The 18146-nt window shown below is 42.2% G+C and overlaps 1 protein-coding gene across 24 annotated transcripts in view; it reads right to left on the reverse strand.

Annotated features, from left to right (window-relative positions):
• TANC1 (tetratricopeptide repeat, ankyrin repeat and coiled-coil containing 1) overlaps positions 1-18146 on the reverse strand; it is a 259413-nt gene that overhangs the window by 65170 nt on the left and 176097 nt on the right. For 16 of the 24 annotated variants that reach the window (XM_071216386.1, XM_071216383.1, XM_058300837.2 and 13 more), the window contains 3 exons: positions 17892-17996; positions 7080-7210; positions 5812-5998 (listed from right to left, as the gene is read on the reverse strand). In XM_071216386.1, the coding sequence (XP_071072487.1) occupies positions 5812-5998; positions 7080-7210; positions 17892-17996 (423 nt within the window). Of the gene's footprint in view, positions 1-5811; positions 5999-6962; positions 7211-17891; positions 17997-18146 lie in introns of all 24 variants that reach the window. The other 8 variants (XM_058300842.1, XM_058300834.2, XM_058300836.2 and 5 more) reach the window with 1 other exon arrangement.

An 18146-nucleotide genomic window follows, 5' to 3' on the forward strand; every position in this document is an offset into this window, starting at 1 on the left:
ACACCTAAGGGAAAAGTGGGGGGGGGGGGCGGCGGCAGGGGGACCCACCTCACTCTACCACGCTGCCCAACCTTGGCCTGACACAGCAGACAAGTCACAAAGTTTTCTAGCAATAGCATGCAGTACAGTGATTTAGTAAAGCTTGGCATAATCTGAAAAGTGAATACAGAGACAATGGAGCTTTCTAACATTGTCAAATGACTCCACAGACTTTTGGACTCCCTTGAAAAAAGCACAGGGCACAATTAGTGGTTGCTATTATTATAAACCTAGAACACATATCTTCCAAACTTGTCAGTGATGGTGATGTTTTAAGCTTTGCACAGACCCTCCACAGGACCAGAGACCATTCTCTGGTCTCTCGGGTGGACAAGTTTTGAAAGTAGAAACTGTGCCTTATTGTTACTGTTCTGGTACAAAATCCACTCGCCCCTGGTACAGAGTAGCATCAATAAATGCTTGCTAAATCAAGAGACCAGCCTCAAGAAGCCCACCAGTCTGCATGAAAGTATAGCAAGAGCTTTGTGGACTCAAATCTTATCACCAAGGATTTCTTTCCCATATTAAATATATTACTGAATTATCTATGCAAAGAAAAATTTTCCTCTTTCACCCAAGAGACAAAAAAAAGCTTGTATAATTAAAGACGATGTTTTAAATTGCAGGCAATACAGTAAAATGAATATTTACACAGATTTGAAACGCTAAATAGTTATTACCAAATCAGTTTTAAAAGCGTTTCAATTTGGTAGCAATTGGGGCAATACAGGTGACAAGAAAGAAGCTTTAGTACAAAACAAAATGGTAGGATTTACAAGTCAGAAGGAAAATAACACAATTACTTCATCCTTTTGTACCTCAGCATCTGATCATTTCACTTGGGACACAAGGTCCAGGAAACAAAAGGTTTAAACTACCACTGGAATCATTTTCATTTTACAATTCATGGGCGTGGCAGGGGGGAGGGCATGATAACTTTTTTTTAATGTCCTAAGCAAATGGGCATAAAAACAAATACTATCAAACTCTAGTAAGCACCAGCAGGATACTAACCAAGTACCTTACCTTACATGCAGGAAAAACATGTTTCTGTGAAGGTATTCCACTGTCTAAATTTATACCTGCCTCTCAGCTGCACAATGAGCAGGAGGAAAACAATGGAAGCCTCCATGAGGAGAGGATAAGAAAGCCTAGAACTTCATGCTCCACCCTTTTCCAATTCTGAGCATTAACTTAATCACCCTGAGAGCTACCTGGCCAGGTGGAATGTGATGGTGCATGGGATCCAGCCAAGATATTGGGGAGCGGGCAGGCAGCGACACACCTGCTCTGTGTGGGAAACACTCCAAGTGAGGGCAAGGCAGCTGCCACCCACTTGGCGGCTCGGCATCCCTCTCCTCCACGGATGCCACCGTCAACCCACTTCTCAAAAGGAAACAGATTCAGGACACTAGAAAAACACTTTGCAGATCACGCACTTCAGCAGGCAAAAGCAGTCAGGAGAGGATTAGAATGTAAGACAACTCACTTTTAATGGAGTCTTGCCCTCAGCCAGAATTTTTCTTAATTATTATACTATCCTAAAAGTCTTCTCCTTGACACATCTATCATTAATGGATGGAAAGGATTTTTTTAACAGTGATAGGAAAGATGGATTTTGTTTGTTTCTTCCCCACCCCCCCGCTCTCTTCCTAAATATGTGTGTGTATAAAATATTTATGATATGGCTATAACAAAAATAAATAATATACTTTAAAAAAAAAAACTATTTTCAGTGATGGTTTTTTGTCAATGGTTTTCACACATAACTTTTTTCCAAGCTGGAATTAAAATGGGTAACCCATTTGGAAGTAAGTTAGTCCAAGGAGTGTCACTAAGAAAAATGTTTTCTCAGGCATGAAGGAAACATCTTTAAAAGTATACCTCTTTATAAAGTTTTCCTTTTCAAAGCAAGTAATTGAAAAGCTACTCCATGGTGATTGGGTACAGCTGGTTTTCACATCGAGCAGGCTTTCACATTGCAAATCTGAAAATCAGACCCTAAATTACAGGTAGTGCCAATGACTTTAATATCTAGAGAGCAAGGAACTTTATTTTAAAAAATTAACTTATTCAGAAGGAATTTAGTTAATCCCATCCAGCTTAGACTGGATTTTTATATGACAGAGTTACTATACCTCTAAAAATGTTTCCGTTGGAAGAATCTGGACCTTCTGAAATAGGGGGAAGGGAGACTCCCTCTGCATACCATAATAAAGTTGGAACAGGGAGAGGGGAAGGTTCTACTAAACCCTGACCTCTGTAGGGAAAGGCTGCAAGGGCTCCAAGAAATCCTTTCAGTGGTCACCAGTCTGCCCTTTCTCCTCCTAAGGGGGTCCTAAAAAGAAAATTCTCTTAACGGGCAGTATGTCAAATTCAGTGGATGTAGAATACAGAGCACCTTGTGGCAGCCCTGGGAAGGCTGCCCTGGGCATGTAGGAACACAGGTTTCCCTTCCCTGCATCTGCTCCCAAAATTACTTAGATTAAAGATAATCAGCACAATGGAAATGTGCTCCAATAGTTAGGGAGACCCAGGAATTAGGATGAGTTAGCATTGTTTGAAATTTCCCCTAAATACACTCTGCTAATAACAGCCATGGAACAAGGGGTGAGGGCCTTGTGTGGAAGCCTATTGCTGCTTAGATCTGTCCTGCCAGGGCAGTATGTGTGCTTTGTACTGACCCATTCCCCAGAAGCTTCTTCATTCCAACCCCCAGCTCCCCTGGTTGACAAATCCTAGACTTTTTAAAATGGAAAATTCAGTGGAAAGCCTCTTCCTCCCCTTCTCCAGGCTCTGTGCAATTTGCAATGTGGCTCTTCACCAGTCTATTTACAAGCTGCCAGGCCTTCCAAAGCAGGAGGCCAAGGATCTCCCATTCATCTCTGTCCACTGGGATCACTGTGTTCTTGAATATTTTACTCCATTAAGCATTTAAGATGCCTAAAGGCTGCCATTCCCAGGCTACCCCTGAGAAAAACCGGCATCTTCTTCAGGGAGGAAAAGCACAGCCCTCCCCGCCAACCACAGACCCACCACTGAGTCAGACACCTGCTTCCTGGAGAAACAAGGGCACCTGCCACCCAGCACTGGTTTAAGAGGAAGTGCCTTCCCTTCTCTGACCCACCACTCCTGCCCCTTCAAAGACTTGTCGCTGTGGTCTGCCTAGGGAAAATACTCTTGCTTCTTTTCCTTCTCCTCCCTACCACAGGTCACATGTCCCCCAGCAGCAGGTTCTCATTCCACAGGTCATGAAGGGAAGAGAACAAAGAGCATTGTCACAGGGCACAGGGTTCCCCCCGTAGCCACCTACAGTCCTGCTCCTGGCTAAGCCTGTGAACCACAAGCGCTAGAAGGTGCGGTCTTCTATGAGGGGGACTTGCTAACCATTTCCTCACTCCCCCATTTTCATCTAAATTGTCCCCATTTTTCACATTCAGTCGAGTTAAGGGGCACATTGGCTTGAGCTGAGAGCCAAAGGGAAGTGTCAATAAGAAACGTGCCACTGAGCTTTAACTAGAAGACAGAGCCTCTGTATGAGCAGACACTAAAGGATTTCACAAAGCTAACACGCACCTGGATCCTGCACAGCTTCTTCAGAAACCAGCGAGATGGTGCCGCCTTCCATGCGAGCTGACAAAAGCAACAATTCTCCTTCCTTAATTTCTGACACTGTGCTAAGAACTTGGGAAATAGACATAATGCTAAAGGTAAGTCTCTGTCTGTAAAGAGACAAAATTAAATAATTGAACAGGAGTGAGTACTGTGAAGGAAAATATGCAGCGCTACAGGGAGCGGACAATAGGAAACAAACCAGTCTGCGATGGGACAGGGCTACATTGAATCAAGTACTAAGTAAGAGCCTCCCTATTCCTGCAGACAATACAGAGAACCACGGGAACCCCTTTTTCTCATCCCTGATTAGAACTCTATTTTAGAGTTGCAGTGCTGAACCTCAATTGCGGAGGGGGTGGGGAGGGAGAGCAAGAGCAAGAAGAATGAATATGGGTGAGTCTCTGTTACTGAGAAAATGTGCAACAAGCAAAACAAGAAACTGACGTGGTTATAATCAGAGGCTTGCAATGCCAGTACTGAGCACACAATAAAAAGAACATTTCTGTTAAGAAATTATACACTTGGGTTTTGGAAGGAAGATAAACCCTTGGGAGGACGTGACCTTTCGGATTGAAGAAAGTCATCTGGCTATCACAGAATTAATGACGGTGGTCTACCGAGAACAGAAGTCATGTTGGAAAAACTTAGCTGGACTAGACTAAACAGCAGGTGGGGAGATAGGTAAGATGAGAACAGGGAATTAGCAGAATTAGCTCACTTGGACGGGCTTGAAACAGAGTGAAAAGAACTCTGTTTTTCCTACAAAAAACTTCAGCTCACCATTTAAACGAAATGTCTAGAAGAGGCAAATCCATAGAGACAGAAAGTAGATTAGTGCTTGCCAGGGGCAGAGGGTATGGATGGTGAATAGGGAATGACTACTTGTATGTACAGGGTTTCTTCTTGGGGTGAAAAAATGCTCTAAAATTAGACAGTGGCAATGACTGCACAAGTCTGAATATGCTAAAAATCATTCAATAATTTCAACAGGCTAATTTTATGATAAGGGAGTTATATCTTAATAAAGCAGTTAAAGCAAAACAAAACCGAAACTTAGTGCAGTAATGATTCTGATCAAAGTGAAAACCGAGGGAAGAGGTCACCTTCCTTAAGTGGAGGGACCCCGACTGGTAAAGCCATTGTAAAGTCCATACAAGACAGCCCACAACCCATTCCCAGGAATCTCACAGGTCAGACACAATCTCCAAAATATGAACTGCACAACTTGGTTATTCAAACTACATGAGAAAACAACTGCAGGTGACTAAAGAAAACAGGAGCTCAAGTGCCATTCCATTTGATTACATACTAATGTGGACGTAAATGGGGTTTTACTCCATAATAACACGTTCAATGTCCCTCAAAGTCGTGCATAATTCAGCAAAATGAAAGGAGCTGAGTCGTACAGGAGAGCTCCACTACCAAATAACACTACAGTTTTAGAGAAGAGGACCCGAGCAATGCCATCCAGTAGTTACACATTTGTTCACTGAGAGGCAGCATATTGGGGCCTGAGGAAACACAGAGGCCCAGGCTTAACTCAAGAAATGGGGGTGCAGTCTGTCCAGGATGGGAGAGAAAAATAAACGTTCTTAAGAAGATCCTTGGGATGATTCTAATCATATCTGGGATTAGAAATCAAGGATTTAGTCCACATCTTTAATTTTACAGAGAAGGAGGAAGTGTGCAGAGACGTTTTCAGCCTCAAAACAATGGCCAGGCCCCATTAGAAGAAACTCTGAAGAGCAAACACCTGAGCTGTTATAGGGGAAATAAGTGACCCAGAGACTGGGCTGGGAAGACATCTCAACATGCAAAGGTTTCACTGCCCTGCTGCTGTGTGTCCCAGTGTGACCCAGTCCCCAGCAAATGGAATTACGTGGTGAGGAAGAAGATTCTTTTAACTTCACAAGCCAATCCAATCTGGAAAATTTTTTACCAAATGACCACATTGTAAAATAAACATTGAGGAATTTAAAAGCCGATGCTTCATTCTCTCATCAGCACATGGGACCAGTGCCGCCTGCAAAGAAAAGGGCAGGGACCGGCAGACTGACCTTCACACACCACCAGGAAGACCCTCTCAGAGGACCGCCTGGGTAAGGCTCTGGCTAAAGTGCGCTGAGCCGCTGCATGACCGAGGAGTGTGCGTCTTACCTATAATTCCACTGTCCTTGCTTTCCAGGGTGGAACTAGGGCTGCTAATGGTCTCACAGGGACTTTTGTTGGCAGCCGTCTTGCTGACACAGCTATTCAAGGTTGAGCAGGGGCTATCGGTGCTGGGAGATGCGGTGCTGCTGGTTAGTGTGGAGCAAGGACTGATGCCTTGGGTAGGAGCTGTGCACTGCAGGACGAATGGAACAAGGCATTAGCACGGTGGACACAATGCTTCTGCACACTCTTGTTTTCGACTTTAAAACAATGACACTAAAAAAAAATCCTTTCTGCGGGAAAAATGGAAGGCAGCTTTTAAAATCCAGGGAAGCCAACTATGTACATGGTCTCGAAATTTTAAAACACAAATATCTTTGTTCTTTCCCCCTTCTTTGTGATTTTCTTTTTTATGAAAAGGGCAGTCTCAGAAATAATTTGGTGGGAATACACATTTGTAAAACATAAATAGCCAACAGGCAGACTTCCTTTCATTTAAAGTCTGCAGAAGACTAATGGATTATTTGACCTCTGTATGGAAAATCTGGGGACTCTGTTTTTGTAATGTTTCATGAGCACTGCAACCTGATTCAATTCCTGAAGATTTATGGGCTCTGCAATGATCAGGGAGAAGGAAACTGGTGGCCACTGCAATCTCAATCAATGCATGAGACCCTCACAGAAATTCTCAAAGGGGGACAGAAGCTCCAGTCCCTCATTGCTATTCAAACGCACACATCTCTAAAGTGCCAGGTTGTGCGCTGCTGTTCCTTAGGATGGGGGGGGGGGGGGGGGTGAGGAGGGCGGGGATTCCTCTCCCCGACAGATGAACTATTTGATCTCATCTTATTTTGTCTCTGCCTCATCTCCTATAAATCTTTTCCTCTCCTCACTGACACTCCAAAATCTCAACAGCTAAAAAAGCACAGGAAAGCATAATACCAAAGCAGCCAGATGAAAAGAATGGTGCTATAAAGATAAAGTTAGTGTCATCAATAAGGAATTCTTTCAGCCACTTTAATTCATTGAGCCATTCTTCTCAGGGTGGTGACCAGAAGGTTAACTTAGACATTTTCTTAAGTTTTCCCCCCTTCTGCTTCTCCCCTCAGCAAAACCCCAGAAACAAACTGTTGAAATAAATTTCAAGACATAACAACCCAGAACTCATTCGACCGAACACCGTCTTCCCCAATCCAGGAGGGGAAGGAGGAAGTTAGTGCATCTTCCACCCGAGCAGGTATGAAATGCAGCCGCCTCCTCTCCGCTTCCATTACCATGGTTTCATTTTGTTCTTCAATGGTTATGTGTGTGGCACTTGGGATCCCTTCTCCCAGTAAAAATCCCAGCCTTGTCAACAGTTCTTGAGCTGCGGGTGAACAGCTCGGTTCATTATCGGCCTTTGCTTCTGGAATAAAGAAAGAAAACAATGAAGATGCACGTCTGGGGAATTTCAGGGTCGCATCTAAATGAGTTGGCACTCCTGCTGCTTGTCTGGTGCTTTTATATATTTTTATAAAATGCACAAAGTTTGACAAGGCTGCTTGTCCTCTAGCTATACATTCTAATTAAGAGACCTTGACAGGTTAAGATAACAGTAAAACAGAAATTCCAAGTGCAAGGGGCAAATTATTTGACCTGAACCAGAGGCATTCAGTGGCATTATCTGATAGCGATTTCTATTCCCATGTCAGGTGAAAAACGGGTACATCAGACACAAGGACAGCAAAAGACCTGGTTCTTACAGAGCTCTGTGGCCAGCACCCACAGGAGGTTGAACTAAGGTAAAACTGAAGTGGTGTGATGGCGGAAATCCAGGCCATTTAGACGCTGGGGTAAAACTGCAATCTCAGCCTGCATTTAGACGGGGGTGTGACCACTTTGGTGGAAAACTTAGTGTGCACATCTTACAACAGCGAACGTGAAAACCAGGATTCCCACTCAAGGGACAATCGTAGAGAAACCTTGTTGAAGCAAAGATTCAAAACCCCAGAGAAGTGAGTCCCCAGGGACAGGACCCACTCACACTCCACTGCCCGTGCAGAGCTGCAGAAAGGTCACTCCTCCGCTCGCCGCACAGCTCAGCTGGAAGCATGCGCCCCGTGAAGGGCACAGGGCCTGCTTGGAAGCCTTTCCTGTCTCAGGTTCTCCCTAAGGTTGGTCGCCTCGCTTTTTGCCCTTAAAAGAATTATTGCTGGATTTGATTTAAACATTGAACCACAGGTTAACCTTGTCTCCAAAAGCCTAAGGGCATTTAATTATGGCTGACAAATAATAAAATGATACCTGTACCATCCAAGCCCTCTCCTACATTTTTTAAATTGGCATCCTTCAGGGGATGAGATAATGCAGAAAGAAAACCATGCTTACTGAAGTTAAAACTCAAGGACAATGTGCAACCTGTATACGGTCACTTATCTTAACGTTTTGTTCTTTTTTTGTTAATTGTCTAGGTTGCTAGATCCATACACACATGAACATAGTTTCCTTAGAGCTGGAAAAGTGCAGGTAATAGATAAGGGTCTTAGAAAAATAAAATGAAGAAAGAAGAAGGAGACAGTGATTCCACTTGTGACCTTCAGTGTCATGAACAAAGATCAAGGCTAACTTTACCTTTTATAAAGAACTGCAAAATATCAAAATAAGCAGTGCTGGGAAGGCCATCTGTATGAGCCTCACTGACACAGCAGTGTTGCCAAGTCCTGCTCCCAGCAAGGCAGCTACAAGGAGAACTAGACCAGCAGTATCATCAAGGAAGGAAAAGGACCCCACTTCTTGCTTGTTCTAAAAGCTCCCTATGTTGGGGTGAGAATAGCTGTGTGACAATGGGATGCTTTTTAGCTGCCTTAGAAAACTGCAGGGAAAAGGTAACAAAGACCTGATTGTTCTAGAGAACGCTGATGTTTCCAGATCATTTGGGTTAAACTCGTAGGGTGAACGGACAGTGGCCCCAAGCCAGCATTGGGAAAGAGACCCACACCAGGGTGGGTCAACCACACCCCCGAAGCCACTCTACAGAAGGTCCCTTCGCACCACGGACCTTAAACCATATTTTGATTCTCAAGGGACGTGGGCATTTGGGCAAGGGAAGTGGGAACTGAACCAAATCAGCACAGCCCAGGCACACCCAAGGGCTGAACCACTTCAGGAAGGATTGGTCTGGCCCGCCCCAGCCCCTTTACCCCTCCCTTGCCCGAAGGCCCACCCAGGTTCAGACAGGGCAGCTGCTGTATCTTAGGGGGTAGCTGGACTAGAGGGAGAAAAGAGGATGCAGGCGCAAAGGGGAAGAAGCGGGTGAGGGGCCGCTCTCCGCAGTTTCTCTACTCCACACGGCCTTTTCCTTTTGAAGCAATCTCCATACAGCTACCCAATTGTGACTGTGCCCCAGAATGTGTAGCTTCTGGTTTAACCTGAAACACTCTGGGGAAAGAGCCAAAAACTACTCCCGGTTGGCAGCTGTGTGGAGGCAGAGAGCAGCTGCACAAGTTTGGCTGCCACAAAGTGTATACAGACAACAACAAGGCCCTCGCCTCTGGCTCACTTGGGGCTCGCTCAGGGGCCTCAAATCCCATGGAGGTCCCGCGTGGGTGGCACCCCTGGCAAAATCACTGCTGCATCTACAGACAAGCACCCAGATTCTGTAAAGTTTTCATGGGGGGGGGGGGAGGTGGACACAGACCCAAAGTCAATTAGTCATTGGGACCTACCCCATCCAAACAGGCTGGAAAGCAATGACAATTCCAGGTTTAATGGCCAAACTGACACCGAAATTCATGATTAACTATTCAACCTGGACTTTACTGCTACCTAAGTTCCAAAACACTACCTGGGTTTGAGATTAATGGGCAAACACTCTTTATTTCAATTTCTGATGCATTATGCAACTGCAGTTTTATTTCTTCCTAAGCCTTTCCAACAGTCTTTTCAGAGTATTCCCTCTTCTAAAATGTCATTCTAGCTACCTTCCCCTTAGAAAGTCCTCTTCAGTCTGAATTCTTTAATCCGTGTCAAGCTGTCCACATCCTTCCTTCCCTAATGCACAGAGCTTTCTTCTCCCTGAACCGATCATTCTGGCAGAAGGACCCCTGGGTGAAGCGTGACAGCACCATTTTGGGAGAGATGGGCAGCCCGGGAAATCATACTGACACCCAAAAGTGCAAAATGGAAATGTGTGCATACTTGCCTAGTTATTCACCAAACACTGAAGGAGATTGAACAGCCAGGTATAATTTTCTTTAAGCTAATTATTACTCCAAAATGATCCCCAAACCTAATTCTCTTGGGCCGCTCTAAATAGAGAGTCTACATTCTTTTATGGTGGTTAACACTGAACCATTACTAACTGGTTTTCCTTCTGCAATGCCAGTGAGGACAGGGGTTGGGGGGAAAAAGACCTCATCTCCTAGTAAGAGTTTACATCTTGGATTTAAAAACATAAAGAGTTTATGTTGGCTATATTTGGAGTTCAGAAAGTAATTGGCCTCACACTCTCCAGGAATCCATTAGGCAGGTGAAGGGTGATATTCCTCCCAGGAGTGTTTTACATGAATCCCCAATATTGCACCATTGGGGAAAGTTAACCAAATGGAGAAAGTAAAGAGAATTTCTTCCATCACTTCCTTCCTGTCCTTTTAAGGTAATCACATTCTACTGGACCATGTCTGGGGCATAAACACCGGGGTGCAATGCATAAACTGACCAGCCCCTCAGTTATCATCACCCAACTTCAAACCTATCCATGCCCTTATGATCATTCGCTCTCCGTGCTAAAGCTATTTTGAGCCCCAACAATGTCAAACCTCTCTGTACCGCAATTTCCTTATTACTAAAACAGCCAAAACCCACTTCTCAGAGGTGTTATGAGGCTCAAAAACAATCATTTATGGGAAACATCTCACAGACCATGAGAAGCCATTATTTCTACCAATTTTAATACCAAAGATGTATACATCACTAGTATTTCATCTTCTGGTTCTTGAGAGGTCTTGTCCAAGTCCAGTATGATTTTATTTCTCTCACCTAAAAAAAAGCTTTCTGCTTTTAGTTTTTGTCTTAAATAGCCTTTTCTGAACTCAGTAGTCCTTCAAGATAACAAATGCCCTACTTTTTCTGATTACCAAACATTCCAGTTTGACCTGCACTTACTGCTTTGATTTCCCACGTAATCATTCCCTCTCCTTGAAGCCAAACTTGATTAGAACCATGGCGGTCGCTCCATAAATGGACGCTTTTCCCCATCCTGACCCTCCTCCAAGGAGCACTGCACACTGCTTACAAGGTCTGGCCATTCGCTAGCTACGTGACCTTGAACAGCTGACTTACTACTTCTCAAACGAGTCTCTTAAATAAGACAGGCCCAGGACTGCTGTTACTCCCTTTCGCCCACCTCTCCCTTCCCATGACCTGCTTCTTGCTGGACCTTGTGCCTTCCTTCACTTCTGCTTACACACATTGTCCTGTTTCTCGCTGCTCCTTCTCTTTCACCAACACTGTTGCCTCCCTCCTTGGAACTCCATGTAAGTCTTTTAAGAGGAATACCTATCCATGAAACGGTTCTGTTTCTGTCAATAATTGGTTTCTAGCCTGCAATACTAAAACACACCGGTCAAACAAGTCATCTTTAAACTTTTCCTTTCATTCACTCCTATGTTGAAACCATCACCAAGCCTTGCCATTCCTTTCTTCACGATGGCTCCTGAATTAGTCTTTTTCTCTTCAGTCTTACTACCGCTTAGCTCTACGTCCTCATCCCCTCAAGTCTAGATAACTATACCAGACTTTGGGATCAATTTTCTTATTTCTATCTAAATTTTCTCCCTTGCTTGTTTTCCTTCTCTTAAGCCAGTGGTCTCAAATATTTGGTCTCAGGATCTACTCTTAAAAATTATTAAGGATGGCAAAGAACTTTGGCTTATATGGGTTATAGCTATTGCTATATATTGTACTAGAATGTAAAACTAAGAATTTTAAAAATATATATTTATTTTAAAAGAATAAAACATTACAAGTTAATAAATAATATGTTTAATTAAAAATAACTATATTTTCCACTTAAAATTATTACGGGAATGTAGCAGTTTGATATAGTTATGAATTCTAAAAATAGGTATTTGAGTATGTTTGTAAACAGGTCTGTACCTGGGCATGATTAAATTATGATTAGGACTTTGATTGGGCCACATCAGTAGGGTTTTGAGGGGTGGGAATTCACAGATGAAAGGCATGGCAAAGGACAGAGTTGGAGGGTTTTTAAAGGTTGGAGTTTTGATGCTGGAGTTTGATGCTGAAGTCTAGAGCCCCGAGAAGTAAGCACACAGAGGAAAGAGAAGCAAGCCTCAGGAAGAGAGGAACCTTGAATCCAGAAAGAAGCAAGCCCTGGGAAGAGAGGAACCAAGGAAGCCTGAACCCTGGCAGACATTGGCAGCCATCTTGCTTCAACATGTGGAAATAGATTTTGGTGAGGGAAGTAACTTACACTTTATGGCCTGGTAACTGTAAGGTCCTACCCCAAATAAATACCCTTTATAAAAGCCAACAGACTTGTGGTATTTTGCATCAGCACCCCTTTGGCTCAATAATACAGGGAAGTACTAATCTGCAATTATGCAGATGACCCATTTAATCACAGAATATTTTAAAAGATGGGTATTAAGGGCCAAGATTTAATAATATTATTTGTAGTGCTTCATCGAGGACATCCTTCTGTGAATTTTTACTTTTGACTATGTGGTGGTGAGGAATGCAACAAGAGCTAATATGCTGGTTCTTTTGCCCTGACATGTACTAAGGGACTAGAAGTTTTATCAACAATTTCTTTTGTACCATCAGTGTAAATGTCAACAAAGGAGAAACAGAAATACTTCTTAGGATTATTATGAAAAAGTTGACCTCACAGACCCTTGAGAGAGTACTGGGGACACCTAGGAGTCCAAAGCCTACACTTCAAGAACCTCTCCTCTAAGTCTATGATTGTGTAAAATTCTGTCACATCTTAAAATGAACTCAACCATATACTGACCTACACCCTTCACCCTAAGAACTAATTGCTCATCTTCCCTTACCTGCTCATCTTCTTGGGGTAAAAAGTCCATCCTCGCTAGTTCCATTTCCTCACCACCTACCTACAACTTAAACTCATTCACTTTCAATACTGTCCTGAAACAACCCTATTAAGCACAGTATTTTTTAAATAGCCCAACTACCCTTGATTTTTCTGTAGATTTTTGATCTTGCAAACACTCTGTACTCTAAGAGAAAAGTGGTAATTATGAAGAGACATACAGAGGTGAATCCATGGTTTCCAGTATACTGCAGTCTGGATGGTTCTCCTATCCCTTCACTGGTATTGCCTCAGTCCTCTCTCTCCATGATCTTTTTTGCTGGACAAACTTACCTAATCTTATCATGTCATTCCAAGCAAAAGCTTCCAAGGTTTGTATCTCTAGCCCTGCAATCTTTCTTGAACCCCAGGTGAATTTCCAACTCTCAGTAAGGCACTTCCGCCTTGCTGTTTTACCAGCCTCAAAATCCCACATGCCTAAAACTGAACTCAATCCAAATCTGTTTCATCTCCTCCATGTCCTCTTAATTTGGTCTCAAGGCCTCAACATCAACTTTGTCTTTTACGGCTCCCTGGTGCAACTCCACAAAACCATTCATCGCTCTTCTTTTACAGCCTAGTTCTAAATTGAGATATTATTCCCGTACTTGAACTAATGAAATCCTTTTCTAACCATTCTCCCTTAACGCAGTCTCTTTCTGGCCCTATTCCATCCTCACTCCATTGCCAGATAAATCTTCCAGCATAGCCTCAATTAAGTCTTTTCCATGCACAGAACATCCATCAGCTTAACTCCCAACTCCTCATAGCGTGGGTCACCTAATATTACCTCCTCCTGGTATTATAGTTGCTATATTGTCATTATAGGTCTTACCACCACCACCCAACTCTAAGGTTCCATGAAGAAAGAGCCTACGTTTGAAAACCCATCTCAAATAGCATTCACAGCACAGCACTTTTCATAGCTTTGGAGTTTGATGTTTATTCAAGGAAGGGCAGAATGAATGAACACCCTGCCTCTAATCTCTTTTCCATCACACACAGATGCCCCCCTCCTATACTTTCATCTAACACTTACTCAACCTTCAAAGACCAAATGGTGCATCATCATTATAAGATGCTACAAGTTAAAGATATTCCCAAAAGCAGCAAAGTCACCTCTTGGGGAAGGAAGGAAAATATGATAGGGTGAACAAGCAATTGTTTTATTTCTTAAACTGGAAGTGGGTAGACAGGTATTATTATTCCTTATGTCTTTTACAGATTCTACATCTTCCTGAATATCTAAAATAATTCATAACTCAAAAATATGAGAAGACATCAATGAAATGTTTACTTAAACATTTTAAAAAGAACTCTCAATAAGACAGCTTGTATTTAATTAGGTTATTTCATGTATGCTCATTTTACTTGCTAACCACACTGCCAGAAAAGTTTCACATTTTGAGACTGATCTGCATCACAGGCAATGACTCATAAGACTAAAACTTTCTCACCCCTCCCCATGAAGGCTTGCTCAAGTAGCTAATGATATATTCAAGCAAACCTAAATGAATCATGGCTGCCCCTAATTTAAAGAAATATACCTGTAAATCCTACTATAATTTAATAATTTTCTCTAATTTATCTGTTTTTTCTCCCTTAAGACAGAAGGCTTTCTGGACTTTTTACCCCAAAACAATATGTTGGTTCAGCAGTAGGAAACTCATTTGTGAAGAGCCTATTCTATAGAACATATAGTTTCTGATGGCCATTTGAGAGGAAAAGGGGGGTGTGTATTGAGTACCCCATTAAATTATTCTTTTTTTTGCCAGAGTAGAAAATGCTATTTTAAAAAACATTTAAAAATACTGAACATACTGTGGAATGTCTTTTCCTAAAGATGTTTCCAGGTGAATACAAACTTTAATAAAGTTTCTTTGCTTACAATAAAAATCTTCATCTGCTCCATGTTAGTTAACCTGCTTCCCAGGTTATGAATATATGCAAATTATACATAAATAAAATTACTTATAATTAATAAACAAATTCAGAGTGTTCATTGGTTTTGTTTTACTTTGATTTAAATTTCAAAGAGCCAAGAATCAAGAATTTATAGAGCTGTACAACCACCAAAACAAAAGCAAGGCAACTCAGTCTAGAAAGCATATTCAAGCATGGAGGAGTAACTTGATATTTCACATTTCTATGTGAAATCTCAAACATTTCACAAAGAATTGTTTCCAAAAGAGTCTGTTAGTCTGGTGCATTCTGAAATGCTATTATTGACAGTCCCTAAAAAAGTGTCTTCAGAGACATTAAAGATATGCCAAAAGCATATATCATTTATGGAAAGCCTAAAACCAAATTTTAAATTAAAACTTAAATAATTAAAAACCTTCAAAATTAGGGCAGGTCCACCACACATCTGTGTTTGTTAGAATTAATACTCTAACTCAATTATTTGATTTCGTTAGCTCGAGCCTCTCCCTTAGGTTCAATGACCTGGACATAAAACTTACTTTTATTATGGCACATTTAATTAACCCCAGTGAAATTTAAAAGATTCCATGGGGATTACGAAACACACCACTCTTTACTGTCAAGTTAATTTCGTTAGGCAACCACCTCCCTCATCAACCAACAGAAAGAGAACTTCTGGGGCTTCCTCCCAACAGCATGGCTGTCTTTGTTCAAGACCATATGTCCACAAACATGAACTATGCCACTTTCTGAACATCTAAAAAAGTGAAAATGTACTCAAGTTCTTAATTCTAGGTGAAATGGAAACTTCTGATCCTGTATTCACAGGCTAGGTATGTCATAATTCAGTGCCCTGGAGACAGATGATGATAAACTGGAGGGCTCTGGTCCCAGAAGCGAGCACACACACAGACTCCAGACCACGCCAGCAATTCCAATCACTGCACTTGAATTTAGCTTGGCCTGCAGCTATGTGTAAGAATATCTCCCTCCCCAGGAAAGATGGGCAATTGTGAGAAAAGTTCTCAACAGTGGGAATTATTTATAACCTGTTTTCTTTGCCCAATAAAAAATCCCAAATTTCTACATTCCCTTACCCACCCTAGGGCGAACCTAAATCTGACATAGGACCTCAATTACACTCTCAGGCAGGGTGGAAGATGTTACATAATGCAGTCAAGGCTAGCCCAAATGCCAGGGGCATAACTGACCCAGGACTGGAAAGGCCTTGAGGACTAGAATAGGATAAGGGGCAGTAGGCTTATTCTGAAATGTGCAGACAACTCTATACTGACAATCACTTCACAGAGGAATAGGCTTTCATGCTTCTTCTTACAGTCCAAACAGAAACACATGGGCATCCTGTACACATGAATTTCACAACTGAGAGAAGCCTCAGCTGTAGTGGATGGCTGACCTAATCAGAACCACTGTGGAGTGTCTCCTCTTCACCACCATACACCAACTCCCTGCCATCTCCTCTGCACAAATCCTCTGTGGAAACCTCTTAACTAAACCAACACAGAGGTCCTGAACAGAAAGGAAAAAGGTAGAATCTATTTCTCATACCAAGACACCTGCAACAGGGTCTCTTCTCTGCCCAGAATGCCCAGCGTGCCTAGTCCTTTCTCTTTGCCCATCCTTCTCAAACTCCTCTTTCCAATTTTCAGCCTCTGCCAATTCCTCTTCTCAGTTAATTTTTTTAGGAGGTACCAGGGATTGAACCTGGGACCTTGCACATATGCAGCATGAGTTCAACTACTGAGCTACATCTGTTCCTTCTCAGTTAATTTTTAGTCTTATTTTCACCAGCACTCCTACTCCATGTTCCTTCTATGCTTTACTTCTTACCCATTCCATGTCATTCACTAGAAATAAAACCCATACACAGAGGTGAGAACATATATTAGCCAGCAGAGAGGAGCAGGCATTCCAACGTGCAAATAAGGATGAGTTTTCCTAAGTTCTCTTTCAGCATTACTACATAAATTTTGATCCACACTGAGGGTAAAATAGGCTTCTTTACATAGACCAGGATTCCTATATTAGCCAGCAGAGAGGAGCAGGCATTCCAACGTGCAAATAAGGATGAGTTTTCCTAAGTTCTCTTTCAGCATTACTACATAAATTTTGATCCACACTGAGGGTAAAATAGGCTTCTTTACATAGACCAGGATTCCTATATTAGCCAGCAGAGAGGAGCAGGCATTCCAACGTGCAAATAAGGATGAGTTTTCCTAAGTTCTCTTTCAGCATTACTACATAAATTTTGATCCACACTGAGGGTAAAATAGGCTTCTTTACATAGACCAGGATTCCTAGCTGCATGTTTCCATAGGAAAAGAGAATACAAGTTCAAAATTACAAGACTATAGCAGTTATAAGTTGGGGAAGTGACTAGAAAGGAACAAAAAGGTGAATTCTTGAATTGATTAAGGAAAAGAAAAAAAAAAGAGCGCTACTAATCCATCTAGTTAATGCTATAGCCAGATTGGGGGGAGGGGGGAATATAAAATGTCTTCACTGAAAGGTTTCAATCAATTGGGAATTATTTTTTTGCACCTACTTCAATACCACCTAGGGAAAAATCTTAGATGATAAGAAAATAAGAAACTTTAAAAAGTTACCAAATCCCGTTTAAAAAGTCCATTATTACAAGCTTTGCCCAGTTTTAGCTTTACAGCCAAAGCTTGTGATTGAATTTTCTAAAACGGCAGTGTACTAAAAACAAAACAAAAACACAACAAATTATTGGAAACCACATACGGCTGGCATTTCATTTTCCCAGTCCCATGTGGGTCAAAATTCAGAGGAAATAAGACTGAGCCTTTAAGCAATACATGTCCAGCTACTCAACTATGCCTACATTGTGTATATAATTCCAAAAATTTACATGAACTAAACAGATATCTGTAAGTGCCTGAGGGAAAAAACACCCAAACACATTCAGTTCAGGAAAGCGTTCCTGTAAGAGGCACTCAAGTTTCACTCTGAAATGGATAGTGCCATTATGTAAAATCTTTAGGGGGGAAATCAATGGGGGAAATCAATGAAAACATAATCTTACCATTCTCACTGGGCTCTGCTGGCTTAGACACTTCTCTGAACGGGATTATAACTGCATCTCCAGGCACTCTGGGGCTTTCCACATACTTAGGCTTCCTGACGGGACCTGCAGTGGGAAAGAATTGAGTATGTCTAATTTTTTCCAGATGCAAACAAAGCGTCAGAATGTACAGTATATGTCCTTACCAGGACCCGAACATGCCTAAAGGAAGAGCCGGCCCTTTCCCCTCCCTTGAAAATAAACACACACACACAC

Source organism: Dasypus novemcinctus, chromosome 7 (genome assembly GCF_030445035.2).
Source record: "Dasypus novemcinctus isolate mDasNov1 chromosome 7, mDasNov1.1.hap2, whole genome shotgun sequence".
NCBI lineage: Eukaryota > Metazoa > Chordata > Mammalia > Cingulata > Dasypodidae > Dasypus > Dasypus novemcinctus.